Genomic DNA, 26,754 nt, shown 5'->3' on the forward strand with positions numbered 1-26,754 from the left:
AACCTCTTTCTCTAGGACCTTCCTTCAGCTGGATCTCAAGGGGAAGAAAACAAACAAACAAAAACAACAACAACAACAAAAAAAAAAAGACAAAATACTTGAGCAAGAACAATGTGGACCAAAATGAACTCTAGTCCAGCAGCACCACAAAACGGACCAAAAATGCAAATCCACAGGTCTCTGCCTAGACATAATTATCAGGGGGAAAAGAGCCAACCTCCATGGTCTTCACTGTTAACATGATATAATCACTAAGCAGAGGCACAAGCCTTGCTCCTGACATGTTGACCTCATCACGATGCCCCATTGTGGAGGACTATGGAGCACAAAAGTCCTCTTACACAGGACCTGTCATATTTTGTTGCTGGGAAATCTTATCATGAAGAAAGTCTGAGCTGCTGTCTGGAACTTCTTCCTGGCCCTACTGAATGCTTGCAATAACTGTTTTGGGGAATGTGATTAAGTACAAATTGAAGTATGAATTTTGCAAAACAATCAGCACTCATTCAAGGGACTCACAGAACTATGTCCATAAAGCCAGATTTGTTTTAACATTTTATTTAATGCTGATGAACTCAGATATTTAGGATGATAATAAAAAATAGACCTAAGTTTGGAAGAAGCTGAATAGATTCATTCTCTTCATTTCCTGAGGGATAAACTTAACAGGTCAGACACCTTAGACAGATTTTTATTTCCGCTGTTATTGAGCTCGGATTTGTTACTTGTCTCTGTGTTTCTAGAGAATGGTAAGATACTCCCAAGGTTCAAAGAGGCCTAGTGTAATTGTGTTTGCACTTATACTTTGTTATCACTAATTAAAAGCAAATGAAAGAATCGTCATCTCATACACGTAGTTACAAGTCTGGAAAATACTTGATCTGAAAATTCTGTTTCAGTACTCCTTCCATGAAGCCAGGGATTAACAACAAAATGGACGACAATGACCAGGCAATAAACAATCAACGGTCACCGTCAATCCAAGACACATGTTGAAAGGACACAGAAAAATACAACTCTTCATCCAAACCTACCGCAAGGATAACTCAGGACTTGGATGTCGTCAATGGCAATATAACCGTTTCTCCCTCCTGAGACCTCAGCTTCAAATATTACCTGTCAGGAAGAAATAGAAAGCATTTACAACAGTCACTTTTAAAGAATGTCCACAGGAGAAGATAGCTATAATGCCCTAAAAGGAAATTTGATTTTTTTTTCTACTAGGAACTTTCAACTGGATCTCATATGTACTTTGATTTTCTCTTTCTTTCTGTTTATTTTTTTCTTTTGGTTTTAAAACAGGGCTTCCCTGTGTAGCCTTGGCTGTCCTAGAATCAGCTCTGTACATGAGGCTGGTCTCTAACTCAGAGAGCACCTCCTGTCTCTGCCTCCTGAGTGCTGGGATTAATGAAGTGTACTATCTCCATCTTGCTTATACTTTGATTTCTTAAACCTTCTGCATGTAACCAAAGTAAAGTTTGGAGAGTAGCTGAAAGACTCAGTTAGCACTGTTCCAATATGCTTAAGCACGTACTAAGGAGTAAAAGGAGCGGAAGGAGCTTACCTTTCAACAGTCCCAAATGATCGATCCTCAGTAAAAAATAGAGACTATGTCCAAATACAGGGTTCTATCATAGAGTTTTATTGATATGTCTACATATGTCTACACATATATGTCTACATATGTATATAACAAAACTACATGAAGTATTTTCTTTTAAACTAATGTGTTGTACAGCAATTTTCCAAGAGAAAACAGATTTAGCATTCAGCAATTCAATTTTCTATTTGGTTCTTTTATTCCAGGAAATAAATAGATTATCTGTGGAGTACTCTACAAAGCACTTTAGGTAATATGATGGGAAGTTATGTTTAAAGTAACTATGCTGACCCGGTAAGTGTGGAGAAATACAGATGACGTCAATGATTCCTAGCACAGACTACCAGCTGAAGGATGTAATCAGCAACCTGGTCAGAACAGTAATAAAGACCAATATGCAAACTTGAAGAAGCAGGTCACTACCAAGTACATCTTCCCATTTCAAGTTTGATTTCCCTGTGACACTTGCATGGGAGGATGCTTAGACCTAATGGAGAGCTCTGAGGAAGACTGGGTGAATCTAAACGGAAGGAACAGAACAGGGAGGAAGTGAGCTATCTTCTTAGGGGTTCAATGGATGGCAAGATGGCAGGGTGAGATAAGGGAAGAGAAGAAAGCCGCTGGAATGGAAGCCAAGACTGACAAGGGGGCTAGCAGAAGTCAATTCAATGAAGCAGGACCAAGTTCTGGCTAGGGAGAAAGAGAAGCGCCCAGGGGTTCAGCCAAGTCAGCACTGGCAAAGCAAGAGCAGCAAAGGTCAGGTAAGTTACAATAGCCAGAACACGGCAGGTATCTGTGCATCTAATAGACACAGACTTGAGAGCAAGGATGCTTTCTGATAGCATCTGCTGCTCTCCAGCTGTTTTCTCCCTTGTAATGGAGACTGTCGTGAATTCTAGAACCAAGCTGCGGTTCTGGTAATGTAAACATTGTGCATCTCTGATAGGAGACACTGAAAACCACGGAGCTTGAAGAGGTTGTGCAAAAGCTAAATAGCAAATTGCAGCTTTGGGATTTTAAAATAAAAGATTGCTAATACAGAAGAAAGTCCAGTGAAAATGAAATTTAGAACTAACTGTTGGTATTAGTCATTGGTAGTTCTTGGGTAACTTTGGCCAGATCAGTCTTACTTTATGGGAGGAAGAGAAGTGTCTCAGATGAGACCTGTGATAGCATTTATTGAATACTAACTTTATAAAAGGCAGGGTGATAAACTTCCATGCATGTGGCTGCTTGCTTCTGCAAGGTAGGTAGGTAGGTAGACAAACAGACAAGTAGATGATAAGTAGAGAGAAAGAGAGATGGAGAGATACATGGATACATAGATAAATGTATACATGGATACACACATAGATAGTATAGATGACAGATAGATAGATAAATACATACATACATACATGCATGAATGCATGCATACATACATATAAAGATACACAGATACAAACATACATAGACACATAGATAGATAAATAGGTGATTGATAGATAGATGATAGATAGATAGATAGACAGACAGACAGATAGATAGATAGAATGCATAGGAGCTAAAGTGTTGGAGCCCAGAAATATTGGGGAGGGGACAGAAAGATTGTAAGAGCCATAGGATCAGGGAGTTTGCTGTGAGACTGTGTCTCCTAGAAATGCCAGCAGCTGCACCCCTAAAGACTGCCTAAGGATGGGCTGAACATGGACAACAGCAATAGACCTGCCAGTGTGGAGGCAGGAAAGCCCACTAGGCTGTAACTCAACACAAAGAACTACAGGCAATTAGGAACTGCTGAGGGCAGGAGAAATAGTCCTCCCCAGGGAAGAGCACATAAATTGGTTTCCAATACCAATTAGTCATGTCTGAATCATACCTACAAGTAGCACTATACAGTCTGAATATGTTATATTCAGGAATATATGTATATACATATTCATATATCTACATGAAAACAGTTAATGAAAAGAGAGGCCGTGAATTTGAAAGAGAGCAAAGTTTGAGCAAAGAAAGCAAAATTTGAAAAGAAAGGGCATATGAGGAGGTTTAGAAGAAGAAAGAGGAAGGGGAGATGATGTGATTGTATTATTATCTCAAAAATAATCAAAAAGTTATTACTTCTACAAACACATAGGGTAGCTGCGTAATTTTCCACAGCTTCGTTTTGAAAAAGAGTTAAGAACAGGCAGAGACCAATGAGGCAAGAATGTACCAGATCACCCAGCCTTCGGTGGATGGCAGTTACAGTCATCAAACAATGTCCTGATGTGAAGAAGCCAACAGGTCCAGAGGACGTCACTTAAATAGAATTTAGGCTTTTGTTCGGGTTGAAAGTCTAAATTTCTAAATACACTTAAACTGTAAGATCAGGGTCTCTTGAATTAGCACACTGGTGAGATATTATGGGGCAAAATGTCAGAGTTTTTAACATTAGACCCTTCCCATTCTTCCACCTTATTACTACATCTGCCGAAAGCCAATAAAAACAGAAGAAAAAATAGGTGGAGACATGTGGTTCCCCTTTATTGCATCCCCTCCCATCACAAGCTCTTCTGATCACTCTTTTCTATTCCCACTTTGTCCTTGGTGTCTACAGATTTTACTGACACAAATGCAATTGAAAAGAGAAAGCGGTTTTAGAGGAGAAAAAAAATGCTTCAGGAGAGAAAGATGGCTGATTCATGAAGAGAAACATGGGGATAAAGGGGGAAGGTGTCCTCACATGCACACGAGTCTTCCTTCAGTGTGAAGCAGGAGGGCAACCAACACACTATGTGCTAGAGACCTGAACAAGGGCTTGGTGCACACTAGGGAAGAGAATATAAAAACTTAAATAACGTTTAGCTGAGGCACTAATGGGAGAGGACGCTTTCTTCAGGATGAAAAGCCTACACTAGACCCCGAGCTCTCCTAGTTTTCAGCTCTTCAGGAAATCACAGAAATTAGAGACTCTCAGACCCAGAATATAGATAATATAAGTGTGCCATATAGCATTTATGATCAAGTTTACATAGTGATGTATAGAAAGTGCTACTGGTGTGACTATATGTGATGGCTGTGGAAACAGACCCTGGGAGAATAAGTTTCATTTGCTTGACTAATGTTTCAAAGAAAGGAAGTATCCAAGGAAAAGGTAATAATACTGATTTTTGAAAACACATTTTAATAAATAAAGCACATGTCCCTGAACAGCTAATCACTGTGGCTATTTCAGTTTGTTCTGGTAGGAACCAATTCAAGTATTTTAACTTCCTGACATATCTTAGTGTTGCTTTAGAATTCTCTAACTTCCCTCGTTCCCCATAAATGTGACTTTAAACAACATTACTGCACCCTTGAGGAAAACTTATTTGTTCATTTAAATTGAGGGTTTATTCAGGACAATAAATTTAGGCCTGGATTCAAAAGGAGGCAACACGATTGGCTCTTCATTAAAGGGGGGGAAAGGGTAAGTTTTCTCTCGCGTGACCTCATTTTCTAGGCTAAGTGCTGTCTTTGCCTCATTAACGGAAGCTTGGAGAAATTTCTGAGCTCGGGTTCCTTTACTGCTGAAGTCGGACTCAGCGCTATCACCTCACAGGGCCGTCGTCACCTTGCGAGGCTCTTCTGTCCAGTCAGGGAAAACGAATCCCAGCAGTTTAATTACGCAGCTTGCTGAGGCTAATCTTCGGGTCAGAGCTGATGCGGGGTGTCAAGTGGTTGACCTGGGCTTCCGGGAAGGAGAGAGCACTAGAAGGCGGAGCAGATGGCAATTTTAACCCGTCCACGGAGGAGGCACCCTGGGAACAGGGTGCAAGGGCTCTGCCTTATGCGCTGTTTCTACCCCACTCCATTACCTGAGATACTGAAGGTGCTGCTTCTAATCAAATTTCTGCTAATCCAGCAACATTCCTGCATTATTAACTCAATAAATGAAGTTGAATTAAAGTAGAAGAGCAAAAAGTGGTATTCCCTGCAGAATGAGGGCAATTCCATCCTCTGGCAAATGGAACAGACTCAGAGGAGGAAACATCATGAATGGCTGAACTTGGTATCACCAAGCTTGCCTCTCGTTGTTGGTCTGCTGTCTTGTGTCACTCAAGAAATGACTTGAATATGGGACGATCTAGCTTCACCTGGACACCTCTGATCTTGCTTATGAAACAAAATCCCTGTCAATAGTCAATGACCTAAGTAAAACTACGAAACGAAGTGGAAGATGTCATGCAAAGCACTTTGGGTACTAGAGAAATGAGAAAAACATTCGCTCTTAATTTTCTTTCACTGTATCCTAGTGGTTAAAAACTCCCAAGTCAGATATGTATTGAGTTCAATATTCTTTAATTATCATTTCAAATCAGATAAAAAAAACTTATATAAATTAACTTGTATAGCTTTAGCTCGAATAAAATTTAAACTTCAGTTTCCTCTCCTCAAACAGGAACTATTAATATCCACCTCATAGCTCTGAGAAGGATTAACTCAGATAATGAATATGAAACAGCACAGACCCTGGCCCACAGAGACTCCTGTATGAAAAGCACCATCACGTTCTTCATGGGGGAGAGCATCCATTAAAGAAAAATGCATGAAAATCAAAGTTTCTCCTATTCCTGTCTCCCTCTCTACAAAATATGAAATGCACAGCCAATTTCCAAAGAATATAAAATAATCTGCTATTTCATTCCCATAAACCTTCTTAAATCTGTGGTTCTGTGATTTCAACTTTCAAACTGTAAACTACGCTAACTGAATAATAATAATTTTTTTGTTTTTGTTTTGTTTTGTTTTTTGTTTTTCGAGACAGGGTTGTTCTGTTTCTCTGTGTAGCTTTGCGCCTGTCCTGCAACTCATTCTGTAGCCCACATTGGCCTTGAACTCACACAAATCCACCTGGCTCTGCCTCCCAAGTGCTGGGATTAAAGGCGTGTGCCCCCACCGCCCAGCTTAACATAAAAAAAAAAATTAATAGGAATTAGATGTTTCTCTTCATTTATAAAAGAGCAGACTTCAATAATGACTAAGGCAGTCAGTCACCTGTAATCCATACAAATGTCACTAAGATTGCAGCTCCAATGACAGAACTTTTCAGCAGAGTACATATTTACTGTACCTCTCATCACAAATGAGACCTTAAAAGGTGAATCATCTGTGTGTGTGTGTGTGTCTTATACCATTTTTATAAACAATTTAAATTATTATCATAGTGCTGACTTCTCTTCCTTATGTGAGCTTCAATACACAAATATTTGTATTGTGATTGTTTTCTTTTTGAGAAATACATAGTCTTACCAGGTAGCCTAGACTCACCTCAAAGTAGCTACATGGCCCCGAATGGCCTCGGACTTACAGTCATTCTGTTTCAACTTCCCAGTACTGGGATTATTCATGTGAATGTGAACATTACCACCCCTCAAGGCCTTCGGGCAAGAACTTCTTCCCTCTCCTCCTGTACTTTCTAGCTTGATGGGATTGAGGAGAGGGTGTGAGAAGGTCAGAGATTGGGAAGAGCTGTAAATATGTAAAGATGTAAAAGGAAACCCTGGCTTGGGGAGAAAGAGAACTCCGTGTCGGAAAGAACCAACATTGTTCAAGCACTAGGTAAAGGAGGATTGAAAGCACTCTGTTGTTTGTGCCCCTGCGGCCAGAGGGTCAAAACAAGGACTTCACTGTGTAGGTGGTAGAACTGAATCCGTGCTGAGCCATGACCACAAAAGCAGTGGGGGAGTAGGTTTATGACCTTCTACAGCAAGAGTTCCCAACCTATAGGTCATGACCTCCTTGCAAATCCAACGGCCATCTGTCTATGAGATATTTACATTAGGATTCATAACAGTAGCAAAACTACTGCTATGAAGTAGCAATGAAAATAATTCTATGACTCCGGGTCACTACAAGATGAGGAACTGTATTAAAGGGTCACAGCATTAGGAAGGTTGAGAACCACTGTTCTACAGAAGCCTGAGTATTCCAGGCAGGGATTTGAGGAAGGGTCTAAGAACATATGGGATCAACGGAAAGGTTTGGTTTATTTCAAGATGAGAAATAATTGAACACAGTTATATGTCAATGGAGATGATTCATCCTGATAAGAAACATCTGAGGATAACACGGTGAAAATGGATAATGGCATAACATCGGATGGGGTCTACACTTTAATTTGAGAGATACTTTAGGATTTGTGGGTAAAGGTGAGTCTATAATACGACCTTAATTTTCTCAGTTTTCACAAAAGGAAGAGGGGTGGAAGTTTAGAATGCATGAAACGATGGAGAAAAGAAGAGAATGAGAAAAAAGCTAAAGAAAAGAATGCAGCCCACGAGATTTCTAGTGTGACTATAGTGTTAACTGAAACTGATGACTGTGAATACCTATCAATTAAAATATATCATGTGATATAACTGATAGTATCATTTGTGTGGGTTTAAGACTCCCAAAAAGCGGCTACAGTCAAAATAAACAAAGAATTTATTTAAAATGTGAGATGCATAAGGAAATCACAATAAACTCAAACTTTAATATAAGTTGAAGAATTGATAAAAGACAGACAGCTAGTTTGAAGAGGATGCTGGAATATCTACACATGACTACTAGAGTAGAGGCAGCAGCATGGTATATACAAGGTGTACATGGGAGGTTAGGACCAAGGTGAGATTATTGTAAAATTCACTTAGGCAAAGCTAGCTGGTTCTCAGCAAACCCTAGCAACCCTCCTGTCTCCACCCCCACAGAGCCCCCGAGTTATATGCATGTGTGTGGCCAAGCTGTAAGGGTGCTAGAGATTCAAACTCAGGTCCTGACTTGTTCACCAAGTGCTCTTACCCACCGAGTCACACCCCCAATCCACATGAAAGTAAAACTTTTGGGGTTCATCTCCTTTACTAAAATACGAGGTCACTGGGCCAGTGATGGGTCCTGCTCTGCACATCACCGCGGAACCACAAGAATCCTGTTGACAGTCACAGATGGAATCAGTTTCAGTGCGTGCAAGAAAGAAACCACTAACTGCTTTGCCTTCTAGGGAAAAACAGGATGGGGTGCTCAGCTCCCTTTACCTAGCATAAAATTTTGTTGACATAATAAACTGATGTTCCCTTGAGACACCTAGAGATAATTTTACCACGCTAATTTAGAAATCATGAAAACATAATTACTTCCCTTGAATAGTTAAATAACACTGTAAGGCATCAATTTCTGCTGATAGGTCCCAAAAGATCTTCTACAGTGTATCTTAAGTGAAAACTAGAAATCTTAGAATCTAATTTCTTTTCAAGCACATTTTCTTTAAAAAAAAAAAAAAAAAAAGATTGTTTTGCTGGGTAGTGGTGGTGGCACATGCCTTTCATTCCAGCACTCAGGAGGCAAAAACAAGGGGAACTCCATGAGTTCGAGGCCAGTGTGGTTTACAAAGCAAGTTCTAGGACAGCCAGGGCTACACACAGAGAAACCCTGTATTGAAAAATGAAGTGGGGGGGGGGGGGCGATAAATAGATAAATAAATTTGTGTGTTCTGCTAAAAAAAAAAAAACAAAAAGGAAAGTAAATGAATAAGCAAATAGGTAAGTAAATGTGTATTATGTTATATATATTTAATATTATGTGTATATATTCACTCTGTATTATACTATAAAGCTATATATATTTAATATTTTATATATATATATATATTCACTTTGTGTGTGTGTGTTTAGAATTTTCAGAACTCCCCTTTCATTAAAAATGGAATTCATACATTTAGTTTCCTCCCAGGGAGTCTCACTGGGGAAGCAAACGAGCCCAGCAGTCGATGCCAACAGAAAACGAACTCGATGGCATCTTTGCAGGTTCCTCGTCTCACAGGACCTGGTTAGGCCTTTTCTTTTTTCTTTTTTCCCCTTAAATTTTGTCTTACCATTTTTATTTTTACTTTACTTTATTTTATTTATATTTTTTCTTCTCTCTTTTGACCCCATGGGTCTTTAGCATAAATAATACGGCTTCTGGGTTAGTATGGGATTCCTGAGTGTTCAAATGAATGAGTCTCTTTCTTGTGCCTTCCCTTGGGCTCTTCTGTTTGTTTGTTTGTTTGTTTTTGTCCAATTTCAATGTGTTAGTTTTTCTTTTCTTATTATATTTTATTATTCCTTAGAAGCCTGTTTGTTCTCCAATGAGAGACAGGAAGGGGATTGGTCCAGCTGGGAGGGAAGTTGGGAAACTGTAGTCAGAATACATTATGTGAGAAAAAAAAATCTGTTTTCAATAATAAAAGAGAACGGAACTCATGGTGTCAGGCTTGGTACAACAACCTTTACTCACTGAGCCATCTCGCCTGCCCTCAAAAGTGAATGTTGTGTTTTCTCAATGTGTAAGGATGAACAACATAGAAAGACGGATGATGCCAATAGTCCAAGCAACTGTCAGCAGCCTCCATCATCCACTGTAGGTGCCGCAGACCCAGGATCAGTTTGGAGTTGTGTTCCATCAAATAAAGATTAGCAGGAAGGAACAGAAGAGTGGAGGGGGCTAAGGCATGGACGGGCAGTTCGCCTGCTGGCTTCTGTCATGGTTTCCTTCTAAGAATCCAACATGTAAAAACAGCTCAACAAAAGGCCCTGAGGCTCTCTGAAAGCAATGAACTTTTAACAATCCCTGGCCATTGGTTTAGTATCTAAAGGAGATGTATATACCTGAATTGACAGCGGTATATAGATCAAACACATGGAAAGGGAAATACTGCTACATTTCTTGACTGTAAGCTGATTGAGAGCAATTGGGAAGCTAATTATATGCCAACTGAATATGGAAAGTATTTAAGGCATATAGTCAAATGCAAATCCATTTTTTAAAGATTAACTTTTAGGGCTGGGCATTGGTGGCACATGCCTATAATCCCAACACTTAGGAGGCAGAGCCAGGCGGATCTGTGTGAGCTCGAGGCCAGCCTGGTCTACAGCGCGAGATCCAGGACAGGCACCAAAGCTGCAGAGAAACCCTGTCTGGGGGGGGGATACGGGACGGGACTAACTTTTGGATTATGTGTATGAGGTTTGACTGCATGTATGTATTCTAATCACATGCATGTGTGCCTTGGGGCTGTAGAAACCAGAAGACAGTGGCGTATCTCCTGGAATTGGAGCTGCACACAGCTGTGAGCCAGGATATGCATGATAAACTGAAATGGAGTCCTTTGCAAATGCAGCAAGGGCTCTTAACTATTAAGCCATCTCATCCATTCTTCATCTCAGCTTTTTCCCATTTCAGTCTTTACATCCTTCTCTCCTCAGGACTCCATGCATAAAACATTCAAAATCAGTGATTTGCCTTTAAATGTATTTAAGACGCACTTCTTCTTAGAAAGACTAGTCTATCACACTTCCCATCAATATTTAATAGTCTGAAGGGGATAATTAGGGCTTCAGAAACAATAAAATTAACACTCTATTGCATGGATATAGGATGTGCCATTGAGTAGCAACCAGTGTATGTATGGGCTTTGGCATATTTTTTCTGTCTTTATACAGAGCACTGCATAGGCATCCATCTATCACCTGTTGATCTATGCATCCATCTATCTAATAAAATATAATAAGGATTTGAATTTATTGTGGAATGCAAAAGCTATGCACAGAATCACCTAATTTTGTCTAATAAACAATTCAACACTTATTAAAACAATAAAACTCAAAGCCCTCGGCAGAGTCCAGGAAACAATAAAAATGAAGGGCTGCCGGAGGTGGGAAGCCTAATAGATTTTACCTCCAAAGTAGACTGTAGGAAGGAAAGGCCCAGAGAAAAGTATTTCGGGAGATTTTACATGATAAGAAACATGCACGCCAGGGCATTTCTGGGCTTGTGATTAGCCAGAGACTTGGCTATCCTTGACAGTATCAAAAAAGGGTTGAGAAAACCTAAATGAAAATTTAACCACTAGTCACTTTTACAGTTTATGTTCATATGTTTCAAGTTTATAATAATAATAATGATTAGTTATTAGTTTAATTCTGTCTTCCTAAAATCTTGCAATTTTCAAAACTGGCCCAGGGATTTTTACATTTGAATAGATATCAGCTCAAGTTAATATAGGTTAAAAACAAATGATTTCTTAATAGCAATGTGATGAACAGTGTTCTAGATGAGTTTTCTGTCTCTGAAAACAACCCCAGGACATAAACTAAAAATGAATAATGTCCACAAAAATTCAAGTCTTTGGGTTTTCTGCATAGTCAGTTTCCTTATCACAAACATATTTTTAAGGAAATGGTATCTACTGTTTTCTGCCATGGGTTTTGTATCAGACCCTGAATATAACAAAGGTAATTGTGTATATCTATCAGGCTTACACACACACACACACACACACACACACACACACACACAAATGCCCAGCAGCTTGAAATCCCAGAGCCTGAACTCTAAGTAACTGACTCCCATTCAATTGCTCATGCTTACTTCATGGGACCCCTGGGAGAAGTGAAAGAAATTATATACAAATTACAAGATACCAGCGCTTTCTTTTCTTTCACTTCCGGACCTTCTCTGAGGACTGATTCATCCTAAGAAGTATCTGAAGACCGAGCAGGTGAGGAGAAGAGTATGTAGGAGGCAATAAGGCTGGAAAGGCTGAGGAACACCTCTCACCGCATCATTGCATCTTCTTCCTGGGTTCTTTTCTCAGTTCAATCCAAGGCATAAGGAGGGTGACACGGTCTGATTAGAGACCACTGAACAAACTGTATTACTGCTCTGATCTCTCCAGAGGCTTTTCCAACTTCAGTAGGCAAACAGGCAGGCAAAGCAGAACAATGTATTCCAAATGCCTTCAAAAGATGCACTCAGAAAACAAACGAACTTAAAAAGCCAGCCTTTAATCTCTGCACTTTTGAGGCACGGGCAGGATAATCTCCCTGGGTTCTAGGCCAATCTTGTCTACCCAGTGAGTTTCAGGCCAACCTGTCTACCCAGTGAGTTTCAGGCCAGCCTTGGCTACACAGTGAGTTCCAGACCAGCCAGGGTGATAGACTAAGACCCTCTCTCTAAATGAAAACAATCAACAACAATAAAAAGAAACCTGTAACCACCACAACAAATCAGGATATATTCAGAAGTAAACATGAAATGAGGTACACCATCCAAAGCACATCCCAATTTATGCTAGATTGGAGTTTAGCAACAAAGAGAAAATAAAAAGAGTAATTAGCAGAGGAGAATGAAACCAAAGTTTACCAAAAACAAAAAAGTTTACTGAAATAACTGAATATCACAACACACTATACACACCAAAAACAATAAACAAACAAAAAACCATTTTCATTCTATGGATGTGCCCTTGGATACATAAACAAGCAACTTTCACCATAAAATATTTTGTATAAAAATAAAAGTGGGAAGTAAAGGGTAGGAGAAAATTCATCAGCCAAATGTCATTTCTGTATCTTTACTCTCATGGCTTCCCCATCTGGGCTATATTTTATAGGTCCTTGTCTGAGCTGAAAATAAAAGATGACTAGTTAAGGTTTCCATTTCTATCGCCGTGACACTGAATTACAGTACTATTTTCCCTCACTTCCAGAGATGCGCCATTTGTCTTCCTACAATCCACAGGCAGAACCTTTTAAATTTTAGCACCAACAGCCCGATCTTACGCACAGCCAAAGTATATCACTGCACCCGCACAGCTTTACCTGCAAAAAAAAAAAAAAGCACTTTCATGCCACCAGTGAATCTGCTCCCTGCCAAACCTAAGTGGTTCCCATGAGCTTCGATTTAGAATCACATGAGAAGTCCAACCTGTTCCATCATGGCAAATATCTATTTGCCTATGAAATCTATAGCATTATGGACAGATGGAGGAATTAGCAGCTTTGGGTAAACTAGGTAATTAACTGGAGCAGAACAAGTACCACAGAAACTAACCTCATCCCATTACATCACAGATCCAGGCACGTTAACAGTCAACTGTATTACCATAACCAGTTATGAGCATGGTGTGGTGGTGCACACTGACACTAGGAAAGAAAGAGGCAGGAGGATTCCCATAAACCTGAGGCTAGCCAGGTCTTTGTAATGAGGCTATGTCTGGGGGTTGGGCGGAAGGAGAAAGAAAGAAATGTGTGTGTGTGTGTGTATATATATATAAAGATATGATAATGTAAAAATATGACAATGGTTTAAAAATTAAATAATATGCATACTCTTGTCAGCTTTACTTCATTAGAATTAAATTATGATTCTGCTAGGGATAGGCCTTTACAAAGTACACAGAATAACTAGCTCATGCATTCTTAGTTAAACTCAGGAATAGGAAGATTATGAGGCCTTTCTATTTCATTCCAAAAGTCAAATTGGCAAGGAAAGTGGTATCTTTAACTACAAGGATTAAATAACTTAAATATAGTTACATAAAAAATAATCCATGATGTTAGCATTGAAAGTTAACTAAAGGACCATTCAAAGTTCAAACCCATATGCAGCATCAAACAATCCATTCTACAGCCATTTTTTTTTACATAGGAAACTAATGGGTGGCTTTTCTGGGGATTTTATCCTTGAAAAACACAAAGTATAAGCCCCAAAGGACATGAGCAGATTTGCCTTGACTTTTTAAAGAAACCATTTAAGATGAATATACTAAAAGCACACAGTTCATTCCCTTCTTTACCAAATATCAAAATAAATATTTGACATACTCATGTGTCATAAATCAGCAAGATATAGAATTAATGCTTTATGGGGCCAGAGAGATGGCTCAGAAGTTAAGAGCACTGGTTTCCCGGTTCCAGAGGATCGGACACTCTCACAGAAAGTATATACAGGCAAAACACCAGTGCACATTAAACAAACAAATAAATAAGACTTTAAGAATCTGGGAAGCTGGGCATGGTGGCACATGCCTTTAATAATCCCAGCACTGGGAGCCCAAAGCAGGCAGATCTCTTTGAGTTCGAGGCCAGCCTGATCTACATTGTGAGTTCCAAAACAGTCAGGCTATAACAAGACCCTGTCTCAAAAACCAAAAAGAATCTTGGTAAAATTATGAAGGTAAATCAGCTACTATTATGATTAGATTAACTTCTTAGCATTATGCTGATGGCGTTCATGTGGAGCAAACCCTGACTCCAATTCTTAGAAATAAATGGATTTTAAAGTCAAAGAAAATGTTGCTATTTACAATATTCAAAGGCAAGAAGTTAAGTCAATCAAAACAAGCAGGGTTAACACACAAAGCCAGTATATAACAGTGAGTTAGATGCAGCAGAAAATTTAAGGAATTATAACATTGAAGGAAAAACTTACCTGAGCTCTGTTGGTACAACTACAAAGACCTAAAAAACTATTAAAATGAGACTGATTCATAGACCAATTTCGAAAGCCATATAAAACAAAGGGAGTGGAGCAAAGTGGAGTTTTAAACTGACAGAGAGAGATAATGAATGTGGCAGGAGGGGAGAAAGTCTTGATTTGATGGGTAGGATTGAAACAGCAGGGAGAGACACCATAATGACTAAGTGCCTATTTTAATGACATGTGTAAAGAACAGAAACATACCTAACTGCTTTCTGGGACCTCCAAGAGATAGACGGCCTTTAAGAGGATTGTAGTGTGTGGAAATCAAACGCTTTTCCCGGGGTCTTCAGGAGATATTTAACCTGCTGCACTATTGCACTGGTACTGCATGCAGGCAAGTAGCAATAAATCAGACACACGCTGAAGGCGGAAAATCGCTGCGAGAAAACAGGTCAAATGCTCTCAAGATATAGTTCCAATCTGCAGGCAACAGGACACCTGAGAACTGCTTAGAAATGCTGCCGGTCATGCCCAGGAGTGGGCGTGCTTGTTGCTGCTCCAACAAAAAACACAGGCAATACAGAAGCCATCTAGATGGCCCTGGGAAGAACAGGTCCTAAGATGCACTCAGCTTACTTCAGTACTGTTTCCTTAGCACAAGAAAAAAAAAAAAAAAATCAATCTGTAGTAGATGTGATCTTTCTTCATCAGATCCCCAACTAAAACAAAACAATGAGCCTGTCTAGAATACATACAATATAATACAGCCTTATTAACTCACCCAAAAGTGTACAAATTCTAAAATTTTAATAACGAGTATTTCATAACAAGAGATGCCTCACATTTGATTCCTGGCCCCTAGAGAGCCACACTGTGGCAGGAGAGGCAAACATATTCAGATCTCAATCTAAAATAAAACATTTGTGTTAAGAGAGGTCAGAGAGATAATACAGGTTTTAAGGACAGGAGAAAATGCGTCCGCCTAGGAAGAAGTAAAAAGAGTCCGAGAAAGTGAGCCTGCAGTGGTCCTCTGTCAAAGAAAACTCCTGAGTGTAGCAGGCGGCAGTGGCCAGACACTCCACATTGTGGGCCCTAGGAAAGCAGAGGACAAACATCAGGACCATGACTTCTAGTAGGTACCCACCTACGAGAAATGTGAGCAATGACATGACACCGGAGTCTAACAATTTTCCACGTGGAAAGCAATGACTGCTAATGATTCCGGAGCAGATTTTTAAAATGGGAAGCAGAGAATAAGAGGGCATTACCTATCAAATGGGGCCCATTTGCAGAAGGCCGACAACAGGAAAAGTCATATGCAATTAGCACAAATGATATCATTAACAGAGGAGCATGGATCAGAGGACGAGACCTTATCTTGCAGAAACTTTCAGGCCACTTGCAGGCGGGAGTCAGAGTCTGCCCTTTCTTCTGACAGTACAGTAATGCCTTTGATGGGCTTACAAATGAGATGATATGCCATTGATTTGCAACCGAAAAAAGGTCAACGTGGTAGCAACCCAGAGGCTGAAGGACTGAAATCTCATCAGCAAAACCTAAACATCTAACAACACACTGACCCATGCTTGGGTTTTAGCCGGTCTGTAAGGAAACAAATACTGCCTTTTTACCATGGACCATAAGCAGAGGAGGTTTGGATCATACTGCAGCATTGTTCTATGTACACATTGGAGATCATACACGTATGACTACATATCAGACTAAGTCTTGCAGTTTATCTTTTCTTTCTTTTCGGGGGCTGGGCTGGGAGTGAGGTCTCTCTATACAGCTCTGGCTGTCCTAGAACTCTCTATGTAGAGCACGCTGGCCTCAAACTCAGAGAGATCTGCCTCCTAAAGGCATCTGCCACTATGACTAGCAGCTTTACTTATCTTTTAAACCCCAAATTGAAAAATAACATAAATCAACCAGAATATATTATACTTAGAAATCAATAAGGACAAAGAATTATTTAAATGGTGCAATCTGCAGATACACATGCAGGTAAGGAAGTAGTGAAATAATATCCATTTCCTTTATACTAAAGACTTCAATTTTATTTTTTCAATAGCATTTAAATACCATGATGTTTCTGCTTTCTTCCATAAGATAAAAATTGTTTCTATGAAATCACTTGAAATGTTTATAATAAAGACCGATAAGTAAGACTAAAACAAGGTAATAATTACAACCTCCATTTGACTATGCTAAAAAGGTCAAAATATCTCAATGAAAACTCAAAGTTAATCATGCATAGACTAATTAGCTAATAGCAGTTCTTTGTTTCTTCTGAAAATACCCATGCTCAGACCAGAGATAACTGACAATGAAAACCCAAGGCATCTGTTAAAAAAATAAGAGGTACATATGGAATTAAAATTTGAGTTTGTCTACTGACATTTTGGCATAGCTTTTATACCTGCATTATAGCTAGCATCTAATATGTACAAGAGGCTAATGATGTGAGGCAAAAAAAAGAAAAATGATGCTTCACAAAAAAACATTCTATTGTAGAGAATGAATCACAGAAAATGTACTGCGTGGAGAAGGAGCTGTAGAATATGGAACCCTTGGGTAGACAGAGTGATGATACAAGTCTCTTAGAAAGCAACACAGTAAAGGAGAGACCTCCAGATGGGAAGGATATCAGTCCAGGCAGAAATGGTAATGAGCAACAGCCTTCAAAAAGGATGATCACATAGTACTGTAGAATTCAAGAACAAAATGAGGAAGACAGACAATGACCAACAGCCAACATGGTATGGCGCTACCCGAAGTCAGATCAAGACAAGAAGTTTGTATGTGATGATGAATCTGTGAAACCACTGAAGGATTTGAGGGTGTACTCCCAAGTCCTTACTTGTACACGTTTTAAGACCAGTCTGCTGTCAGAATAGCCTGTGGACGAGGACAAGAAGAAAGCTGAGAATTTCATAGGTAAGCCCTCGTTTTAGGTAAAAGACAGTGGCCCTCTACATAAGTGAGACAGATGTGTAGCTTGATCTGCTCAAGGGGCCCCCTGGAAGGAGGATCAGGATCCATCTCTGGTGCATGAGCTGGCTTTTTGGAACCTATTACCTATGGTGGGACACATCCCACAACCTTGAGGCAGGGGGTAAGGGCTTGGACCTGCCTCTACTGAATGGACCAGGCTCTGCTGCTTCCCATGGGAGGCCTTACCTTCTTGTAGGAGGGAACAGGCGGGTGGAGGGGTGGGGGAAGGCTGGAGGGGTGGGAGGAGGGAAGAGGGGGAATCTGTGATTGGTATGTAAAATGAATAAAAAAAAATTCTTAATAGAAAAATTCAAAAAAAAAAAAAAAAAAAAGACAGTGGAAGTCTGGATGGCCACATAGCTTTCTAACAGGTTCTCATGGTTATGAGACAGAGCAAGTGATAACAGCTATATGGTAGCTTGGAATAAATGGACATGACGGCTCAGAGTTCCAGGCTCCAATCCACGGGCTGAGTTCCCAACATGAGACTCTCAACACAAGTGCAATAACACTGTCAAGAACACCAAGCAACCCAGCATGACACACGACCATGGAAGAACTAAGGTGTAAGGGTCTGTCAGAACTGGACAGCTCACAGACAAGCTGTACAGAGAGGAAAGCTCTCCCAAAAGTCACTGAAGAACTGAAACATTCCGTATTATATTTACCTTGAGTCCACACAGATACAGACTCAGAGGGATACTCACGATTGAGATCATCTCCCGCGAGAAAGGCGGGTAAGTGTATAGGTTACTATCAGTTGGGTGTATTTCTGCAAGGGTTTCATTATTTGAGATAAACTTGCAATGGCTGAGGAGAGAAGGTCAAGGACTGTGTTCATCAAAGTCTGAATTCTCTTTCATTTCCTCAAAATAAAATAGGGAAAGAAAAATGGATGTGTATAGTGCATATATGTATTTAGAAGGATGACTAAGTATGTTTCCAATTTTCATTTTTTTATGTGAAAATTCGTAATCCTCAGGAAAAGATTATCAACTTTGTACTGAGATTACTTTATAGCAGTAAAAGATAAAGCTTACAAACAAAAGTAAAAAGAAAAGGGACTCATTCATACAATGCCTTTCATTCTCTGGGCTATGTAGGTGAAAACAACGAATACTATGGATGTCATTTCACTGAAGAAGGTCTTAACGTCACAGAACCTTACAACAACAGTCATCTGGGCAGAAAACCAGTGTGAGAAACACTCAGACACAGAGGAACAACTTGACACTTTTTTTCGGTGCATGTATTTAGAATTTTTTTTAATATGAATCAATATCCAATTGATATAATTTAGAACATTTTGGTAGACCTATAGAGTATGTTAATATCCACTGTGCTTATATCTGGTGATATAGCTTCCTGATAAAGCATTTCTTCATGGCCTGGGTGGTCAGTCAGTGGATAAAGTACTGTCAAAGTATAGGGACCTATGGAGGAAGCCCCCAAATCCACATAAAGCTGACACAGTAACATGCACCTATAATCCCCATGGTGAGATGGGAGGTGTAGAGAACAGAATCCCCAGAAACATATGGGCAAAGTTACCCTGTCACACACAGAGGTAAATAACAAAGAGACTATGTTTAAGCAAGGTATTAAGTGAGGATGATCAGGTTGTCCTCTACACTCAGAACTGTACTTATACATAAACATGTGCTCACACACACATACACACAGCGAGATAATAAACCAAGTTTGGGGGCTGAAGAGATGACTCAGCAATTAAGAGCACTGGCTGCTCTTCCAAAGGACCCAGGTCCAATTCCCAGAACCCACATGGCAGCTCACAACTGTCTGTAACTCCAGTTCCAGGAAATCTGACACCTTCATACATGCAGGCAAAAGCCCCAATGTAAACGAAATAAATAAGTCTTTTAAAACACAAAAACAAAAGAGTTTGCTTTTTATTTTATTTTTTAATAGCTTAGATATTCTCGCTGTCACAGTACAGGCTTCCATCAGAAGAGTGATATAATCTGAATTATGATCTAAAGATGCTTACTCGGTGGACCGTGCAAAGGGACCCTGTGAACCTGTATTATAGCAGAGTAAAAGGCAGGAGCAGAGACCACATTAAGATCACTGCAGTCACTGGGGGAGTGGGGGACAATTACTATAGAGATGGGAGCCGAAAAGGGGAAACTGTCTTATCTGGAAAACACCTGGTGTAGCCAGTAGCCTACAGTGGGTCCTGTGTGCCTGCAAGTGAGAAGGGAGAGGAAAGGAGACTAGCCAATAGGCAGGCAGGTTTCATTGCACTGTCTCCTGAACTGAAAGACGCCTGGCACCAACACATGCTACCTGAAACCCTGAAGGACTTCAGAGCGGGGACTAGGTTACACTAAATGCATTTAACAAAGTGTCTAATATTCAATTATAAAATCCTCTGAAAACATGGAAAATTTATTTTGACCAAAATTAGCAACCTGCTTTACTTTCCACCGGCGTTTCCATCTTTCTTTCTAGTCATAGGCTGATATCACTACTTGGGATTCCATCCTGGCCAGGGCTAATAGCAATCTCTTTTTTATTCTCCCTCTTGACCCATCACTATGCCGAGCCTCTAAAATTTAATTTAGTTTGAATTAACAAACAATCACATGCAGCAATTGGCTATCTCATAGAACAGGAACCTTCTGAAATACAAATTTCACCAGGCTTCTGGACCAGCATTTGTAAGCACATGAATGATAGTGAAATCAATAGGGGAAAGAAGCAACCGGTTTGTCACTGAAACTTACCACATAAAATAATATACATTCCAGAAGAGTCAGGAATCGGAGTCCCACTTCCAAGGACAGTCTCAAGTTAGGCCCTTACATGGACTAATTATTCCACGGCATCCGCAAGCAAGAGGGACTTGAGTAAGTCAAGGATCCAATACTAGGAGTTACTCAGCCTGAGACAAGTTTGCCCGCATGTGTAAATGACAGAGGCGATCAAGCGTGCTCTGTGTGAGTCAGGAAATGCTATGTGGCTTGCTATTACTGTCAGATATTACTTTCCAGGTTTGGAAGCCATCCCAATTTTATGGATGACGAATTAAACAGCATGAAAGTTCCACTACAACTCAGAATTGTTGACACCCCAATTTGATGTTCAGTTCCAACATGTTTTCTCCCTAGACTCAGTGTGGGAAACTCAACTACGCTATAGAATCCAAGTATACTCCTGGTGGTGAGAATAAAAACTAAATTACTTCGAAACAGGGTGTTTCTCCACGGAAAATCAGTTTGAGATCCCTAATTTAAAACACAAAACAATAGTCCATATTTGTACCTTGCAATCCTACATTTCTGACCTTCTGTGAGTGCACTTTTGGAGAGCATTTGATGATCCGCACAACAAAAGAACATTCACAAAGAAAGAATTAAGCTCTTTATGGAGACAAATTACCTTTAGCAAATGAGACCGGCTTCCAGGCTATGCAGGGAGAAAGGAAGAGGAGAGGTAAGTAAGAGACTCTTGCCAGCAGGATCCAAACTGGCTTTGGAAAATCAGTGAAAGAGTAGGTGCTATGGCCATGTCTGCCTTCCCCTTTGTGATTTACACTTCAGTGTTATACATTTAAATAAAGTATTGACTTTAGGAAGTTAATCTTAAAACACGAAATACTCCTTTTGAAATCAAAGGTGAGCTTTGATTTTAAGCTGCAGCTTCGTCTCAAGAATTTGGAACGTGAGGTCCCAACTCCAGAAGGGAAAGAGTATTGTTAGTGCTTTATAGTCTAAAGAGTTCAGGAACTACAAATGGGCCACTCTTCCGTCTTCTCCTGGTCAGAAGTGGCAGGCCAGTCCCAGCTACAGCCTGCCACCTCCAGAAGACGCCTTGGTATTCTAAGCAGAGCCAGAAAGATGAAAACGAGACCATTACTGAGCACAACCGTAAGGTAAGCAGGCTCTTATCCCGCTCTGCTTGGGGCCAGATAAGGTAAAGATGCTAAAAGAATCTCTCATCAAAGTGAGGTCATCTGTCGAAGAGCGACTTGGGAGCCCAGGAGTTGACTCAGGTAAAGGTACTTGCTGCCAAGTCCCCAGCATCCCCAAGGTAGAAAGGGAGAATCAACCTCGACAAGTTGTCCTCTGACCTCCCAAGGCATCATACACAGGGGGGGGGCATACACAGGGGGGGGAGGGGGGAGGGGGGGAGGGAGGGAGGGAGGGAGGGAGGGAGGGAGGGAGGGAGGGAGGGAGGGAGGGAGGGAGGAAGGAAGGAAGGAAGGAAGGAAGGAAGGAAGGAAGGAAGGAAGGAAGGAAGGAAGGAAGGAAGGAAGGAAGGAAGGAGTCCCAGCAACTCACTATAGCACAAGTACTTGATCAAACAGGTCTTTTGAGAACTTGGTTCAAAACAAAACAAAACAAAACAAAACAAACAAACAAACAAAAAAAACTTCCAAGTATAAAAAGGCAGCTCTTTTGTCATGGAAATTTTGTTCAGTAAGGGACTCTTGCAATTATACGCTGAAACAGAATACAATGAGTCTAGTGGTCTCTTGGGAACTAAATGGAGGTGGGAAGGGTGACAGTCCACCGTTTGTCCCACCTGTTGACTTCGGTTGTGGAAATATTCCCACCATGACCAAGTTACCCGGCCAAAGGTACTCAATGAGCCATGGAGAGCAATGGGCAGTAATACGCCACTCTGCAGGATTTCCCCACATAAAATATAACACAGAGCACACAGCCACAAGTGCACAGGGAATAATGGAATGCAACAAAATAACTAGGTATGCTTACCACGGTTCAGTTAATAAATCTTTTTCGTTACTTAGCCATGCTTGAGCTAATAAGATGAACACTAACTCAGAACTTACCACCCAGCTGTCAAGAGTCAGCCAAGGAAGTAGGTGGGACATGCTTGTAGTCCTAAACATACAGACTGGGTTCCGTCTCCACATGAAAGAACAATTTATACAGGTCCCCGGTGCCTCTCAATCTGCCCAGGCAGCAGCATCGAATAGAAACTTGTGCTTGAAAACCCACCATACCGTGTCCCTCTAGTCCACAACTGATTCTTCCCAACAGGATCCTAAGACTAGTGAAGCTAGTAGGAAGCAGAATGTGGTGAGTCAAGTGCTCCAACCCTAGGAAACCACGAAGTAGCAAAGCAAACAGCCTCATCAGAGGGGAAGGTCAATGCAAGATTGGGGCTTTGCCTCACAGCTGATGTCAGTCCCGCTATGGTCAAAGAATTTATGTCTGCTTACAGTCCCAATCCTAAATAAGAAAAGACAAGAGAAACAGTTGAGGGCACTGTTTCAATACCCAAGCTTCAAGTCTAGGTGTTGGGAGAGGAGATGCAAAATAAGAAGATGAAGGGCTGAGGGTGTGGCTCATTTCCTAGAATGCATAAGGGTCTAAGTTGGATCCTCAGCACTTTATAGACCATTTCTCGGCAATCCCAGGACACTTAGCAAATTTAAGGATAGCCTGTGCTACATAAAACCCCGTCTCACTGTCTCAATCTATTTCCCCCCACCCCCTCCACCCCACACACAAAGGCTCAAATTGAACAGACATAAAATAACCAAAAACCAACAAAAATTTTCAACATGTGACTGAAAGTAAGGGGAGAATGAATTGAAAAACGTAACTGGACAATGAGAGTGATTGCTATTGGCCGGGAACTGGGTCACATTTATCTTCAGATGAACCGTTTGTGCAACTAAAGAAAATATGCAGCAAGAATACAGTTTAGAAGAGGTGCTAGGTATACCATTGCCAACAAGAGAGTTTGGAATGATGGTAGGAATGCTTTTTCTCTTCTTTTCTTCTTTAGAAAAACCAAACTGATGAAATACAAATGGTGGTGTGTGTGTGTGTGTGTGTGTGTGTGTGTGTGTGTGTGTGTGTGTGTTCCTCTTATTCCGCATGAGCCTTTTTCCAGCAAAGATTCAAACCAAATGCAAAGAGCCATAAAGTGCTCTAAATAAATGAGTCCCCATCATTAACAATGACACTGCAGCCACTTTAGAGAGGCCTTTCGAGTTTACAAAGTATTTTAATGCACGTTAGGTCATTTATTCTCAAGAAAATACACCCTGGGTAGGGAGAATAGCCATTAATAGTCTGAAACTTATAGATGCTAAAAATGAGCAACTAACACTGAGAAAAATTGACATGTTCACCTAAAAGCCAAAATGTGAGCATTCTGAAAGTCTCTCACAGGCAAATGTTCAGCGCACTTTGCTCTGATCCAAACATCGATTTTACCACACTACAACCTTCATGATTTGGAGCCATTTGACTGAAATAAATGCTGTGGCTAATCTGCACACACCTGTTAGGCTGAGGACACTCTGAGAGTACACACTCAACTTTCAATGTCTGGGAAAGTAACTCCTAAAGTAAGCATCTTATGGTTTTGTCATTCCCTTCCTAACACATTAATAATGGTGACCATGTACCACACACACACACACACACACACACACACACATTACAACTGCTTTAAAACATTAGCTCAGTTGGTCTTCAGAGCACCTCCATGTAGAGAAGCCGTCTTTACTCAGTGAAGATATGGATGCTTCTGCATCCAAGACAACACAGCCAGAAAGAGGTTGTACCAGGATTTAAACTCATTGAAAGTTCGACACCATGCTTGTTGAACCCCATCAAATGTACAAAGATCCATCCACAGAATCATCATTCAGTTATGTATCCTCAAGCTCAAAGGTAAACATGAATGGACACAATAATCTCTGAAGTGATACAATACTTAGAGGGTATTTAAAAGTCATAAAAATTATGTAATAAATATAGTATGTACTGCAGTCTAAGTATCTGCTCAGAATTGAAGTGTTGAAATTCTGGATTCCAAAGTGATAGTGTCAGAAGTCCAGATCATTGGGAGGTAATTAGGAGGCATGAGTGAGATTCCTGCCTTTACAGGAGAGGCTCCAAAGAGGCCTCACTCCTGTCCTGTGAGGACAGGGTGAAAAAGTTCATCCATGACCAGGAAATAGGTCTCGGAGAGACCAATCTGCGGGAGCCTTGCTCTTACACTTCACACACTCCAGGGCTGTGAGAAATAGATCTAGATGACTGCTGTTTATCAGTTACCCTGTTCAAGGCATTTCGCAACAGAAGCCTGAAACTAAGACACCCAACATCTTTTCTTACAAAGGATGGCAGTAGGTTACAGGAAAAAAGCATGCATCAAATATGGCTGAAGGTGCAGAGGACAAAGACCTGTAGCTGGGAAAAGGTGAAGGAAGAAGGGCATTAATCCGGGCTGTAGAGAATACTAGTCTAGTGTGCACACAGCTCCTTACACAGAAGACAGCTACCAAGCATCCCATTCACTCCAGGTTCCAGTATTAAGACAGTGCTCATTTACTGGCTATGTGGGGACAATTGTTAGTCCTGTTTGTGCGGCTGACACCAGTGTGTCTGCCAACAATCATGCCTCAGGCTACGAGGCTTTCCTCTAATAAACCTAAACCCTGGCCACAACACCTCAAATCTTTTCAAGTAGAATTATGATTCTGCATCATCCACACAGAAAGCAACACATCTGTAAGAAGAAGGCAGTAGTTACAGATGAGAAGACAGAAAAAAGAAAAAAATGGAAAAGGATTTACAAAAGGCTTACCCTGTTAGAAACAAACTAATGTTGGCTTAGCTCTGATCCCAGAAAGTTTTATATATTTGCTGAAAACAATATTTCTAATTAAGTCCAACTAACAGAGCTTGCGGGGGGGGGGGGGGGGGAGGCGGGCAGGTAAACCCTAAAATGCAATGAAATACATCGAAGAATAATTTTGAGGGGGAAAAATTGCTGAGAAATACAGGTGAAAATTACATCTCACTTTTTAAAAAGAAATAGTGTCAGGTGTCACTGCTGACTAGCTTTCATAGTACCAGAAGGTGCTATATTGGTACTTACTAGGAGAGAGAGAGAGAGAGAGAGAGAGAGAGAGAGAGAGAGAGAGAGAGAGAGAGAGAGAGAGAGAGAGAGATATCAATAGTCTAGCCCAACTATGAACACGGTGAGCTACAATAATAACCTGTGTGGCAAGGTATGCCCATGAATGCAATAGTGGTATCAATGTTATATGGGCAACCTAACATTTTTTGCTTAAATTTAAGGCTTATTCCACAGGGTAAAACTTGTACCTTGTACAGTTAATCTGTTCCATGGTTAGGGAACTCATAGGCCCTCGGGGTCAAATTACTCCTATTATTTTGCTAACTGGACATAATTCAAGCAAATTCATCCAAATTCGTATCTCTACACCCATAGATGAGTACAGCTCTCAGGGCTCATCAGAGAAGTTTCTTTCTGAAGAGAATAAAAGTATCTGTGGAGGGTTCAAGCACACATAGGATGTGTGTATCCCACCCTGCAAGGCTCGGGGACTATTTCAAAAAAGGAGGTGGAATGATTTGGGGAGCCAGAGCTTGAGGGGGATGGGAGGGAAAGAGTGTCTTCTGTCAGGACAGGCCTAGCCTGTTGCTAAATGAACTCATAGCAGCTGTTGTTGCCTAGGCAAGATCCAGTCAGCTACCTTTCCAGCAGGGAAGAGCCAGAGGGTCCTATAACCCCACGACTGGAGCTATTGACAGTTGATGGCTTCTGGGGTAAGGAGCATCAGTTCTCTTAAAGAATATGGCCTTGCTAGGTGGACCATATTCCAGGGGAGGTCCTATACCCAAAAATACACGGATATCACAAATTGGACTCAGTGGGTTATTTCTAAAAAAGAAAAGAGGAAACAAAGCTGGAAAGGAGCGGGGATGGATCTAGGAGGAGTTAGGGAAGAAATCAGGAGAGAATATGATAAAAAAAATTTTATATACATATAAAAATTTTTCAAAGCATAAAAATATTATGTGTAAAATGCCATCATAATGAAACATTTTATATTTAACGTTATGTTATCAACTTTATAATATCATGGCCAATTAAGTGCTAATTTTCATATTTAA

At 40.5% G+C, this 26,754-nt stretch overlaps 1 protein-coding gene across 10 annotated transcripts in view; it reads right to left on the reverse strand.

Moving 5' to 3' along the window:
• Positions 1-26,754, reverse strand: part of Ptprk (protein tyrosine phosphatase receptor type K) — a 537,607-nt gene that overhangs the window by 264,873 nt on the left and 245,980 nt on the right. For all 10 annotated transcript variants that reach the window (XM_042262160.2, XM_076552564.1, XM_076552562.1 and 7 more), the window contains exon 4: positions 1,035-1,116. In XM_042262160.2, coding sequence (XP_042118094.1) covers positions 1,035-1,116 — 82 coding nt within the window. The remainder of the gene's footprint in view (positions 1-1,034; positions 1,117-26,754) is intronic.

Source organism: Peromyscus maniculatus, chromosome 16 (assembly GCF_049852395.1).
Source record: "Peromyscus maniculatus bairdii isolate BWxNUB_F1_BW_parent chromosome 16, HU_Pman_BW_mat_3.1, whole genome shotgun sequence".
NCBI classification, from domain to species: Eukaryota; Metazoa; Chordata; class Mammalia; order Rodentia; family Cricetidae; genus Peromyscus; species Peromyscus maniculatus.